Source organism: Clarias gariepinus, chromosome 27 (genome assembly GCF_024256425.1).
Source record: "Clarias gariepinus isolate MV-2021 ecotype Netherlands chromosome 27, CGAR_prim_01v2, whole genome shotgun sequence".
Classification (NCBI taxonomy): Eukaryota; Metazoa; Chordata; class Actinopteri; order Siluriformes; family Clariidae; genus Clarias; species Clarias gariepinus.
The window spans coordinates 21,533,707-21,545,412 of NC_071126.1; the positions used below are offsets into that span (position 1 = coordinate 21,533,707).

Consider the following 11,706-nt stretch of genomic DNA (forward strand, 5'->3'; position numbering starts at 1 on the left):
AAAATATTATCAGAGGAATGTATGTATTTTAAGAAACACTATTTGCACTTTGATGAATATTTGAATGTTTGTTACATATTCAAGCACATCAATGTCAAAAAGGGGAAAAAATAAATCACAGGTATTCTGCAGGTACACACTGAAGTCTTGTATTTTTAAGTCTATTGTAAACACCAGATTATATATTAAATCATATATAGAGAACACACATCCACCTATTTATAGTGATATGATTTAGTTAAATCTAACAGACTATCAGTATTTCTTGTATTTTATGAAAATTTGTATTTTAATTTGTAAACAATCAGCATCGTTGGAAAAATAATGAAGACAAGAACTCCAACTCTAGAAACAGAGAGCCAGAACAGCACACGCATCTGATCAGTAGAGCTGAAACCTGTATGGAAAACATGTTTTTAATAAAATATCAAAAGCTGAAACACTTTAAAATTATTAACCTTTTATTAAATTATTACATAATATATATAAATATATAACAAAATTTATTTAGAAAGATTTTACCAGTGGAACATCCTGACATAGAAGAGATAAGAAGCTTATTTGACTAAAAGTCACTTATCGTCTGTACCGCTTTAACCTGTATTCAGGGTTGCGGGGGTCCTGGTAGAATTAGGGCACGAGACGGGGTACACCCTGGACAGGGTGCCAATCCATCGCTCCCACACACACTACGGGCAATTTGGGAATTCCAATTAGCCTAAGCTGCAGGTCTTCTAACTGTGGGAGGAAACCGGAGCACACAGACGAAACCCACCAAGCACAGGGAGAACAAGGAAACACACACACAGCAGGGAATTGACCCCTGACCCTGGAGGTGCAGGGCGACAGTGCTAACCACTACAGCACCATGCCACCCTTTCTATATTTCTATATTTGTAAATTTATATTCTTATTTGAAAATATTTTATTTTTTGGTCATCACTGGTCACATAAGCATTTCACTGCTTATCATACTGTGTATGTGACAAATAAAATGTTTACTTTAAAACAGTTAGCAGGTGGAGTGGAGTTCTACTTTAACCAACTGAGATTCAGCTTCCACTGGCTGTGATCATAACCTCTGCTAAACTATCAAACACTCCAGTGTCTCAGTCCATCTATTACACACCAAACACATGAAACACTGATTTATATTCATCAAAGAGAACAAGAGAATAATCACAAAGATAATCATATAACATTAGAGATATAATTAATCACAATAACCATTTAATATTTGACAAAAAATAAAAGCCAGTTCTTTTAGTCAAGTACAGGATTTTTGTACATTGTCCAACACTGAGGAAATGAAATGAAATTTATTAGATTAAAACTCTGACCTTCTCCATCACTGCTGTTTGAACCCTGGTGTGTAACAGAGTGTGTGTTCTTGTTAAGTGTTCCAGGTGTAGGACAGGGTTTCATCTCTTCACCTTTACAAATAAATTGGAAAAGCAGCAAATAAACAGAAATGATACTAAATATGAATAATGTGAAATATTTAACATTTAATGCACATGTACACATAATTCTGGTTAAAGTGTTGATCTGGAATTAGCAGGTTATCAGAGTAAAACTGTTTACCTTCAAACTGCAGACGTGTTCCAGATGTGAACTTTACTGTACTTCCGTCCACATATCCACAGAAATATTCTCCTCCATCATCTTCTCTTGTTTCATTAATGTTGAGATCAAACTTTTGGTCCTTTACAGTAAAACTGAAGCGACTATCATTAAATCCATCAACAACTGTGTAACTCTGCTCGAACTGTCTTACAAAAACCTGAGGCACGTTTCCAAAACTCTGTCTGTACCAAGCAAAAGTATTTTTGTTTTTGAGCCCATTAATGTTACACTCCATAGTTACATCTTCTCCATGTTTTACTGTTTTCACATGAAGATTCTTCATATCAGAAGTTTTTCCTTTAAAATAAATATAAACTGTTACTACTTTAAATGACTAAAGTTTTTAACATTTTAAAAATTTTACTTAACAAATGTTAAATATTTCATGGTGCATCTGATCAGTCTATTTTCTTAAATAAAAAAACGAAAGTAAGTTTATTTGATTAAAACTCTGACCTTCTCCATCTCTGCTGTTTGAACCCTGGTGTGTAACAGAGTGTGTGTTCTTGTTAAGTGTTCCAGGTGTAGGACAGGGTTTCATCTCTTCACCTTTACAAATAAATTGGAAAAGCAGCAAATAAACAGAAATGATACTAAATATGAATAATGTGAAATATTCAACATTTAATGCACATGTACACATAATTCTGGTTAAAGTGTTGATCTGGAATTAGCAGGTTATCAGAGTAAAACTGTTTACCTTCAAACTGCAGACGAGTTCCAGATGTGAATTTCAGTGAATTTTCATCAACTTCTCCACAGAAATATTCTCCTCCATCATCTTCTCTCATGATGTTAATGTTGAGATCAAACTTTTGGTCATTTACAGTAACACTGAAGCGGTTATCATTAAATCCCTCAACAAATGTGTAGCCCAGAGTGTTCCTGTATGATCTCGCCAACAACTGCGGCAATTTTCCAAAACTCTGTCTGTACCAAGCTAAAGTATTTTTGTTTTTGACCCCAATAATGTCACACTGCATAATTGCATCTCCTCTTAGTTTAACTGTTTTCATATGAAGCGGCTTGAATTCGGATGGTTTTACTGAAAAAAAAAAATCAATAAATGAAAATTAAAAAAAAAGTATTTGATATTTAATGTTTAATGAAGTCAGTAAATTAGTTACATATGTAATATTAATATTTTTAAATAAAAGTTTAAAATGTTCCTCACCAGTTGTGCAGAGACAAAGCAGAGAGTAAAGAGCCACAAAGAGTGTGATCATCGTTCCTGTTTAGACAAAGTGATAGTGAGGTAATGAACTTGTGTGTTCAGTAGAAAACCAGGTCCAGACTCACGCCTGATTGGATGTTTTGAAGCTGTGGACTGATTTGATTGGTCCATTAGCTGTAATGAGATGTGAAGCTCACAGTGAATTCTTGTCTATTCTGATGCTGTGATGAGTCACATGACTTTACAGATATGATCTACTGGAGCTCTATCAGTCCTGTGTGCTGGAACCTCTCTGATAGAAGAAGTTTAATGAAGTGCTTTTAGGTCAGCAGATCTAACAACCCCAAAGAGGAATAATGTGGAATCCTGCTGTGGGGGAGGGGCGCTGTACAATCTCAGTACGGACCTTTCACTAATCATTTGTCTAAGTTAGAAATATTAAATAAAGGGTTTTACAGTAAATTTTAGACCGTGTTTAAGGTTGTGGATCTTTATTGATAAATAAAAACAGACTTTCTCATGCTGGGCTAAAATCTTCTTACACCTCGTTTACACGTATTCCTGATGACATGCTGCTTGAGTGCTGGAACTAAATTAAAAACAAATACATAAATATATAATTAAAAGGATGAGCCTTCCATCATGTTGCGTACACATAAGTGATGTATTGAATTGACCTTGTAAGTGACTCATGGCTCAGGATTAATTCCTCTGTGTGAAAACAAACCTGTGATTATAAGCTCCGCCCCCAAACAAACCTAGAAGCAGTCATGAGAGTGGACTCGAGTCTTCAGGCCGAGTGTGAAAACGCTCTTAACACATGTGTAGAAGTGTTACTGACTGCAGCAGCGCTCTCTCACATCATGCAGTTGTTTCAGTTGAACAGAAATAACATTGTGGTTTCTGAGTTTCTGAGACTGAGTGTTTAATCAGCAGCTCACACTGACTTATTCTGGGTCACTTCAACAGTCTGAATGTCTTTATGTTAGAATCTCAGACTAAAACACAAATGAGCTGGAGTTCATTAATAAAAAATGTCTCTAAAAATATCATGTAGAATGTTAAGAGACTATTTATTTAAACTGTACTAGAGACTGTGCTCTATCTGTGTGAGGCCTGTTATCCACCATAAAGGACACAACAACAGAGAAATAATGGCCATTAAAGTATAATCTCACACCCTTTGGTAGATATGAATAATTTAATAATTAACCTGTATAAAACAGATTTAGAAGTATTTATATAAAGCATTTAGACAAAGTGCTGCTGCAGTCTATGAGTCCGACAGTTTCAGCTCCTTTGATGTGGTAAAAACCTTAATGTCCTCACACTGCTGTTTGGTTTGAGACATGTGTCCTCTAGTTTCCATCTCACAGCAGAGAGTGTGTGTCAGTGTTAATGGAAACAGCACTGTGGTTTAAAGTGAGAGATATAAACTAAAGAGTTTGATTCTTTCTTTATCAGGGCTGTAAGAGATGTTAGACTTTTATAAATCCAGTGATTAGAACATTTCTGGTTAAAGCTTCAGTTACTGAAGTGTGTTTAAGTTTAATGCTGTGAGTTGAAGATCAGAGACACATTCTCTCACTGAGAAGCTTCAGTAATAAATTTAATGAGAATAATTAATGGTTTAATACGGTTCAGCACCTCGACACAATAAGTGAAGGAATCTTCTTGTGTAAACACACTTAAACCCTCAATCCAGAATTCATCCAGTTTATCACCCTGAAACTAAAAGTCTCCTGCGACAGCTAAGATGTGTTGACTAAGATAGACTGTCTTACTTACCCGTGAATGCATCCTGGTACCATCTCTTGTACAGATTATTGACTCACATACAGTACACATACACCAACCACAATGTGAAAAAGCATAATTTATCAGAGACCTTCTTCCATTCCTCCATGGTCCAGTTTAGATTCTCACATTCCTATTGTAGGCATTTTCACTGATAGACAGAAACTTTTGTCACCTACAAGCAGTCTTGTTGAGTCTACATTTTCATTTACTTTAGTTTGCTTTTTAGAAATCTATAGGAAGCTCTTATACACACAGACATGCAGTGGCTGATCATAGACTGTATTAATCGTGCATGCGGCTGTGATGTTATCGCTCACTCCGTAGGCTCCCCACGTAGGCGGCACCTGCAGAAGGGGGGCGGGGCCGCCAGGTTGAGCCAGCTAGCGATTATTAACATTAATGGACTTCGGGCTTTCTCCACATTATAAAAGCGAAGCACGAAGTTTAGTCCGGGGTCCGGAGGCACAGTAAAAAGAGTGGCACGCGAGAGTGGCACGCGAGCGCGGCGATGTTATGCACCCCAAAGACTTTAAGGAGGAGACCTTCACTCCCACGTAGAGCACGCCTTTGTATCCCCACTGCTGAAGAGGAAAGGGCCACAGAGAGGAATGCGTTAGGGCCCCTGATCCCAGCCAGGAAAGCCGCTCAGCCGACGGATGTCCAGAAGAGAACCCCGCCTGTGCCCGCGCCCAGAGAGAGCTGGGAGGGCTTGTCTTGGTTCGTGACTAGGCTCGGGAGAGGTCGTCATCATGGTAGCGTGCAGGAGCGCTTCCTCCGCGTGATCCATACTGCCATACCGCCGACTTTCGCCAGCCATGTGCTCGCATGCCAGCTGGGCACTGCCGATGGACCTGCATGTGCACACCTTCACTCTTTGCCTCCCCTTTTATCTTTCCTCCCTCCTTTAATCCTTTCCTACCCCATTTTTCCTAAATAAAATTACCTTTTTTTCCCCTTAGATGTGATGTTACTTCTCTGTCATTACTGTCCATGTCTCTCTCCTCCTGCTGGTCTACGTCTTAAAATCATTGATAACACTGTTCACTCTTTCTGTCTCTCTGAGAGTCTGGAAGAACACTATGGGTGGTGACAGGTGGACTTCCTGCCAAAATCTCTCCAAGTGAAGCACATGTAGCATGAGGCTCTCACTATTCCTGTACTGTTTGTGGAAATGGGGAGCAGTAATGAATATCTAGAGTGTTGGTGCTAATACACTCACTGTTAGTATGATGCTAGTGTTTTTGTGTAACTTGTTTTTTTTGAACCAGCTGATGAACAGTTTTTTTTGTAATTGCATGGTGTTATCTCACAATGCTGGGTTCGGCCACAGACACATTATCTAAATGTAATAGGTTCTTTTCAGGTGCTTTAGTCTAACACTTGCTCTGAATATAAATGCACATGAATGTCCATGTTAAAGGGGTGTTTTATGAGCGTGAACCTTTGTTTTATGCAAAACACTGAAAATGTTTTTTTGAAGGAACATTTTAGTTGGGTTTTACTGACATCTACTGAGGGGGGATATTTTATCTGTGTGCTACCATCAGTCCTGTGTCATGCCAACAGTAAAGCATCCTAAGACTATTCATGTGTAAGGTTGAATATTACCACATTCACAATGAACACTTTACCAAATTCAATAAAATCATCACACGCAAAGACATGCGCACACACACACACACACACACACACACACACACACACACAAAAGAAAAATACTGATTGCTATTATTATTATTATTATTATTTTATTTTATTTTAATTTATTTAATTTTTTATATATATATATTTTATTACATGACACTTTATCTTCAACTGCAGAGGGAAATATCTGTATTTATTTAGTATCCTGTTTTATACTATTCTATTTTATTTGCCTTTTTTATTTCTGTTACTGTTATTGGTTTGACTTATCCATGAGCTTTGGCAACACTAATGTAAATATCTGTCATGGCAATAAAGTACCACTGAATCTTAAAATTAGAATTCGGAAATGACTGACTGAATGCTGATATTCATAAGTTCTTCAAAAGTTTATAATTTCCTGTTAACACAACTGCACATTATAGTATAGTACAGGTCTGGATAAGAAGTTATTAATAATTGCACTTATTGATATCTGCTGACAAACAAATAAGGATGACCTCTAAGTATGCTTCCTCTCAAGACCTCACTTGCCACAGTGTCCAAGTTTAATTAATTAAAATATTTATTAATTAATTATAGAAATCAGGTTCAATATTTTAAAAACAAATACAAATGAAACATCCACATGTTAGACTTTTAGGGGAAAAAACTGCTTGTAGGCCGTTGAGCACAATCAAAAGTAAAAAAAAATAAACAAACAAGTAAACGAAAAAGATCTATCAGGTAAAACAAAATAATACAATAAGACGGTTTGGAAATAATCATGGAAGTTTCAGCAACCTATTTTATCCTAACTTGTGCATAAACGTCTTGATGGCTCGTGTCTCTGGATGTTCTGGAGGATGAAGGTTTCTTAGCAAAACTCACAGCTGCATAGTTCAAGACATCTTCATCATCAGCCTGATAAAGAACAAGAGACGTTTATAAACCAGAGTGGATTAATAGAGTAAAAATAATGATTACATTGATATTCTGTAAATAGTTATCTATTAAAATTCTCTGTACATTGTGGATTGTAGGTCAGATGTGTATTTATTTAACAGAACAGAATCACAATGAATAGAAGACTGGATTACCTGATTGGTGGGAGTTTGATGGTTGTTTGATGAAGCACCTGAACAATAATACACACAAGTAAAGTTTAAATTTAGAAGGCATTTACATTTTAGTGGCAAAATTATACAGTAACTATATAAATATAATAATAATAATAATAATAATAATAATAATAATAATAGTAAACAAACCTTTTCCTTGTTGTTTAAGTAAAACTCCAACCAGAGCCACAATTACAATAACAGATATTATATTGGAGGTTATTAAGGCAATAGTCCAATTCAGATCTCCTGAAATAATAATAATAAAATATATATATTTATATATGTAATATTGGATTACATGCTTTAAATAAATAATTGAAAATAAAAATCTAAAAGCAAGTTTATTTCATTAAAACTCTTACCAGTTTGATCGCCTGTAGCAGGAGGTGTGATGTCGTGTGTTCCAGGTGTAGAACTGGGTTTCATCTCTTTACCTTTAGAAAATAAAATTATTTATTAACAGAAGATTTAATTTATAGAAAATTCTGTTATACAAAATGCTTTAGTGGACAGTAACAAAGTAAATGTAAATCCGTTACTGTACTTAAGGATCTCTTTTAAGTATCTGTCGTTTACTTAAATACTTCACTACATTATGTTTCATGTCCTTACTTCTTACTCATGAGTGGAAAGAAATATGTGTAAAATCAGTGTCATTTAAAACACACAAATCACATGAATTAGGATACAACAATCTTTATTTTTATTATCTGATTGCTTTGACCTGTTGGTTTCACCTATTAGACGTATCTAACTAACAAACACTAACTGTTACTGTGACAAGATCAGTGCAACAGCCTACAATACTGAGCTCCTGGAAACACGAGCAAAACAGGTCCTGACTCTAAATCACCACCAACATGCATGGGCTTATTTAAAAGAGTAATTCATCAACATAAAAATGAAAAAAAAAAAAAGTAAAACTTCTCCAACTGCCTTTTACAGGATTCCTTCTTACGGACATTTTCTGTTACGTCTGAGCCAGTACGAACAGGTAAGTCCATTTTTGGGCTAGTGGTCATTTTCTTTAACAAGTAATCCAATGTTAATTTGCAGAACCAACATCTTTTTTTGTGTTTGTGTTTTAAATTAATTCATGAATATGTCATGTGATTTACCAGTTAGTTAGCTAAGTAACCTGTAACTCTTGAGCAGCAAAGTGTCTCTACACCACAACCCAATATAACAACAGCAGCGCAGACTGGAGCTAATAATCACTAATAAAGTTTTTCCATTTCCATTAGCGAGCTGTTTCACCTCAGTGTGTAGTGTTTATAACGTATCAGGTGAACGCCCTAATATGGTAAAATGCTAAACATTTTAAGTTTCACCTGGACTTGGGTAAATAAAGTCTGTTTGATTAGTTTTACATGTAGCTGATGATGCTAAAGCAGTTAGCAGGTGGAGTGGAGTTCTACTTTAACCAAGTGAGATTCAGCTTCCACTGGCTGTGATCATAACCTCTGCTAAACTATCAAATTTATTAAAATCCTGTTATTACCTTCTCCATCTCTGCTGTTTGAACCCTGGTGTGTAACAGAGTGTGTGTTCTTGTTAAGTGTTCCAGGTGTAGGACAGGGTTTCATCTCTTCACCTTTACAAATAAATTGGAAAAGCAGCAAATAAACAGAAATGATACTAAATATGAATAATGTGAAATATTCAACATTTAATGCACATGTACACATAATTCTGGTTAAAGTGTTGATCTGGAATTAGCAGGTTATCAGAGTAAAACTGTTTACCTTCAAACTGCAGACGTGTTCCAGATGTGAACTTTGGTGTAGTTCCGTCAAGATTTACACAGAGATAGTCTCCTCTGTCACTTTTATTTGTTCCATTAATGTTGAGATCAAATTTACTGCCATTTACAGTAACACTGAAGCGTCTATCATTAAATTCCTCTGCAAATGTGTAGCCCTTAGCGTTCTTGTATGGTTTTGCTAAAAACTGAGGCATTTCTCCGAATCTCTGTCTGTACCAAAATACATTATCTTTATTCCCACTAACGTTACACTCCATTGTTACATTTTCTCCCAGCTTGACTGTTTTTACGTGAGGCTCCTTGATGTCAGAAGTGTTTCCTGTAATAAAGTGTTTCATATTCAATATTTAATGATGTCACTAAATATAGAAATGTGAAAAATGACTATTAAACATTAAAGTTTAAAATGTTCCTCACCAGTTGTGCAGAGACAAAGCAGAGAGTAAAGAGCCACAAAGAGTGTGATCATCGTTCCTGTTTAGACAAAGTGATAGTGAAGTAATGAACTTGTGTGTTCAGTAGAAAACCAGTTCCAGACTCACGCCTGATTGGATGTTTTGAAGCTGTGGACTGATTTGATTGGTCCATTAGCTGTAATGAGATGTGAAGCTCACAGTGAATTCTTGTCTATTCTGATGCTGTGATGAGTCACATGACTTTACAGATATGATCTACTGGAGCTCTATCAGTCCTGTGTGCTGGAACCTCTCTGATAGAAGAAGTTTAATGAAGTGCTTTTAGGTCAGCAGATCTAACAACCCCAAAGAGGAATAATGTGGAATCCTGCTGTGGGGGAGGGGCGCTGTACAGTTTTAGTACGGACCTTTCACTAATCATTTGTCTGAGGTAGAAACTGAAGTAAGTGTATATACAGGGATTAATGGTAACCATCTAAAACCTTTGGGGGTTCATCTGTATTATTTGTGATGTAGACACTAAAGGTTTACAGCAGAAAATGTTACTTTTATTCTTACTTTCAGCAACTACTTATTGTTGTCTTTGTACGTATGTTTAAGTTTCACTTTTTTCATGCAATTTAAACACCTTAATATCACTTTAGTGTATTGCAAATATATTAAAATCCTCAATAGTACATTGCAAATATATTAACAAAAAATGTTATCATCAGTTAATATATAAAAAGTATACCAACATCATGCTTTTACCAAATTTGGGAATTATACTTTAAATATATTTCAAAATAATTGTATTATAGTACACTTTCCAAAAATAGATTTTTGGAAAATATACTTTAAGTGAAAGGTTTGTTTAAATTCCCAAGTATACTTATTTAAACATGTTTTTCAATGTATTTTTGGTATATTAAAAAAAAATATGCTCGAAATAATCATTGTACAAATGTACAGAAAGTACGCATTAGAATACAATTTTAAGTATACAGTAGTCTTGGTATATTATCAGTTAAATGTAAATGTACTTATTCATATTGTAGCGTTTTACCGCCGGTAAGGATGTTGGAGAGACGAGTGAGCTTATTTGCTGCCCAATCCAATGGCTGGGAGTACTTTATTTTGCATAGCACTGTATAGCATGAGCAACACATTCTCACGAGAACCTACACCCAATTAAGCCCTAGCATGAACCGGAGCACATTCAACGGGTCACACACTTAACTCACACAATGTGGCCGAAGCCACTAACCCAAACACCCTTCCCCATCAGGGTGAACACATTGACAACCCCCGCAATGCATGATGGTCATCAGCCGCCGCCCCGCCCACGCCACACTGCCCCCACCTGAGCTGCGACCGTCCCCGGTCACCATAACTCTCTCAGTATTGGAAGCGTGAAGGCGGTCGGCGCTGGCGCTGTGAACGCCGGGGTCCTTTTGTGGCAGAGGGAGGAGCGCAACCATTGTCCTGAGGCGGTCTGGCCTCCGCAGAGTTCGACGTTTCGCCGGCGTGTGTCCACGCCCATACGCTCCATAGGTGCCCCCACCCGAAAGTCCTGCAGCGGTGCTCGCGAGTGCTGGGTGGGGCCCTTCTTTGCCATGCAGAGGTCGCATCGGTGAACAAAGAGTTTACTGTCGGTATGACAGCCCGGCCAGTATCAATGAGCGTCCCGAACTGGAGTGTCCATGCACGAAACCCAGTACACATGCTAGCAAAGTCCTTGGTACCAGCAGCTGAAACCATTTACCCGCGAAGAGCTTTTACCTCTTGCCCTAGGTGAGCGACTGCGGTGTAATCCGATTACCGGAAGTTCCGCCCCCCGGGTGTGTGCTACTAACACGAGACCTTTTAAGTCCATGACGAATGCGCCCAGTGGCTCAGACGTGCGCCACTCGCAGACCGCCAGATCCTCGCACGCTGCCTCTTTACGGTCACCCGTGCCGAACCGGAGGTGGAGCGATTCTCGTAGCTTTGCCCAGTCCTTCCGCTCTTTCAGGGCCCGGAGCGCATCGCCCTCCAGCGAGAGTGCTACTCTGACGTCTGTTTCCGCCGGGGACCAGCCCGCGAAGTCGGCGGCTAGCTCCGCTTTGGCAAAGAATGTGTAGGGTTTGCCGGCTGCCGGCGCGGAGCTGTAGCTTGCCCTGGCGCTGGGACTCTTGATGAGTGCGTTCCAAGATCCAG

General features: G+C 37.8%; 1 protein-coding gene and 1 gene segment (V, D, J or C); both read right to left on the reverse strand.

Moving 5' to 3' along the window:
• Positions 1-272: 272 nt before the first annotated feature.
• LOC128514925 (uncharacterized) lies at positions 273-2,417 on the reverse strand. Its single transcript, XM_053488841.1, has 4 exons — positions 2,327-2,417; positions 1,585-1,923; positions 1,341-1,433; positions 273-397 (listed from the first exon to the last, which is right to left on the reverse strand). The coding sequence occupies exons 1-4, from the start codon at positions 2,415-2,417 to the stop codon at positions 273-275; spliced, it is 648 nt and encodes a 215-aa protein (XP_053344816.1).
• Positions 2,418-8,132: 5,715 nt separating this feature from the next.
• LOC128514926 (T cell receptor beta variable 7-9-like) lies at positions 8,133-9,581 on the reverse strand. The segment is given in 4 exon segments: positions 8,133-8,161; positions 8,849-8,941; positions 9,093-9,431; positions 9,530-9,581. Coding segments are annotated over 4 exon segments (513 nt in total).
• Between the last annotated feature and the right edge of the window lie 2,125 nt (positions 9,582-11,706).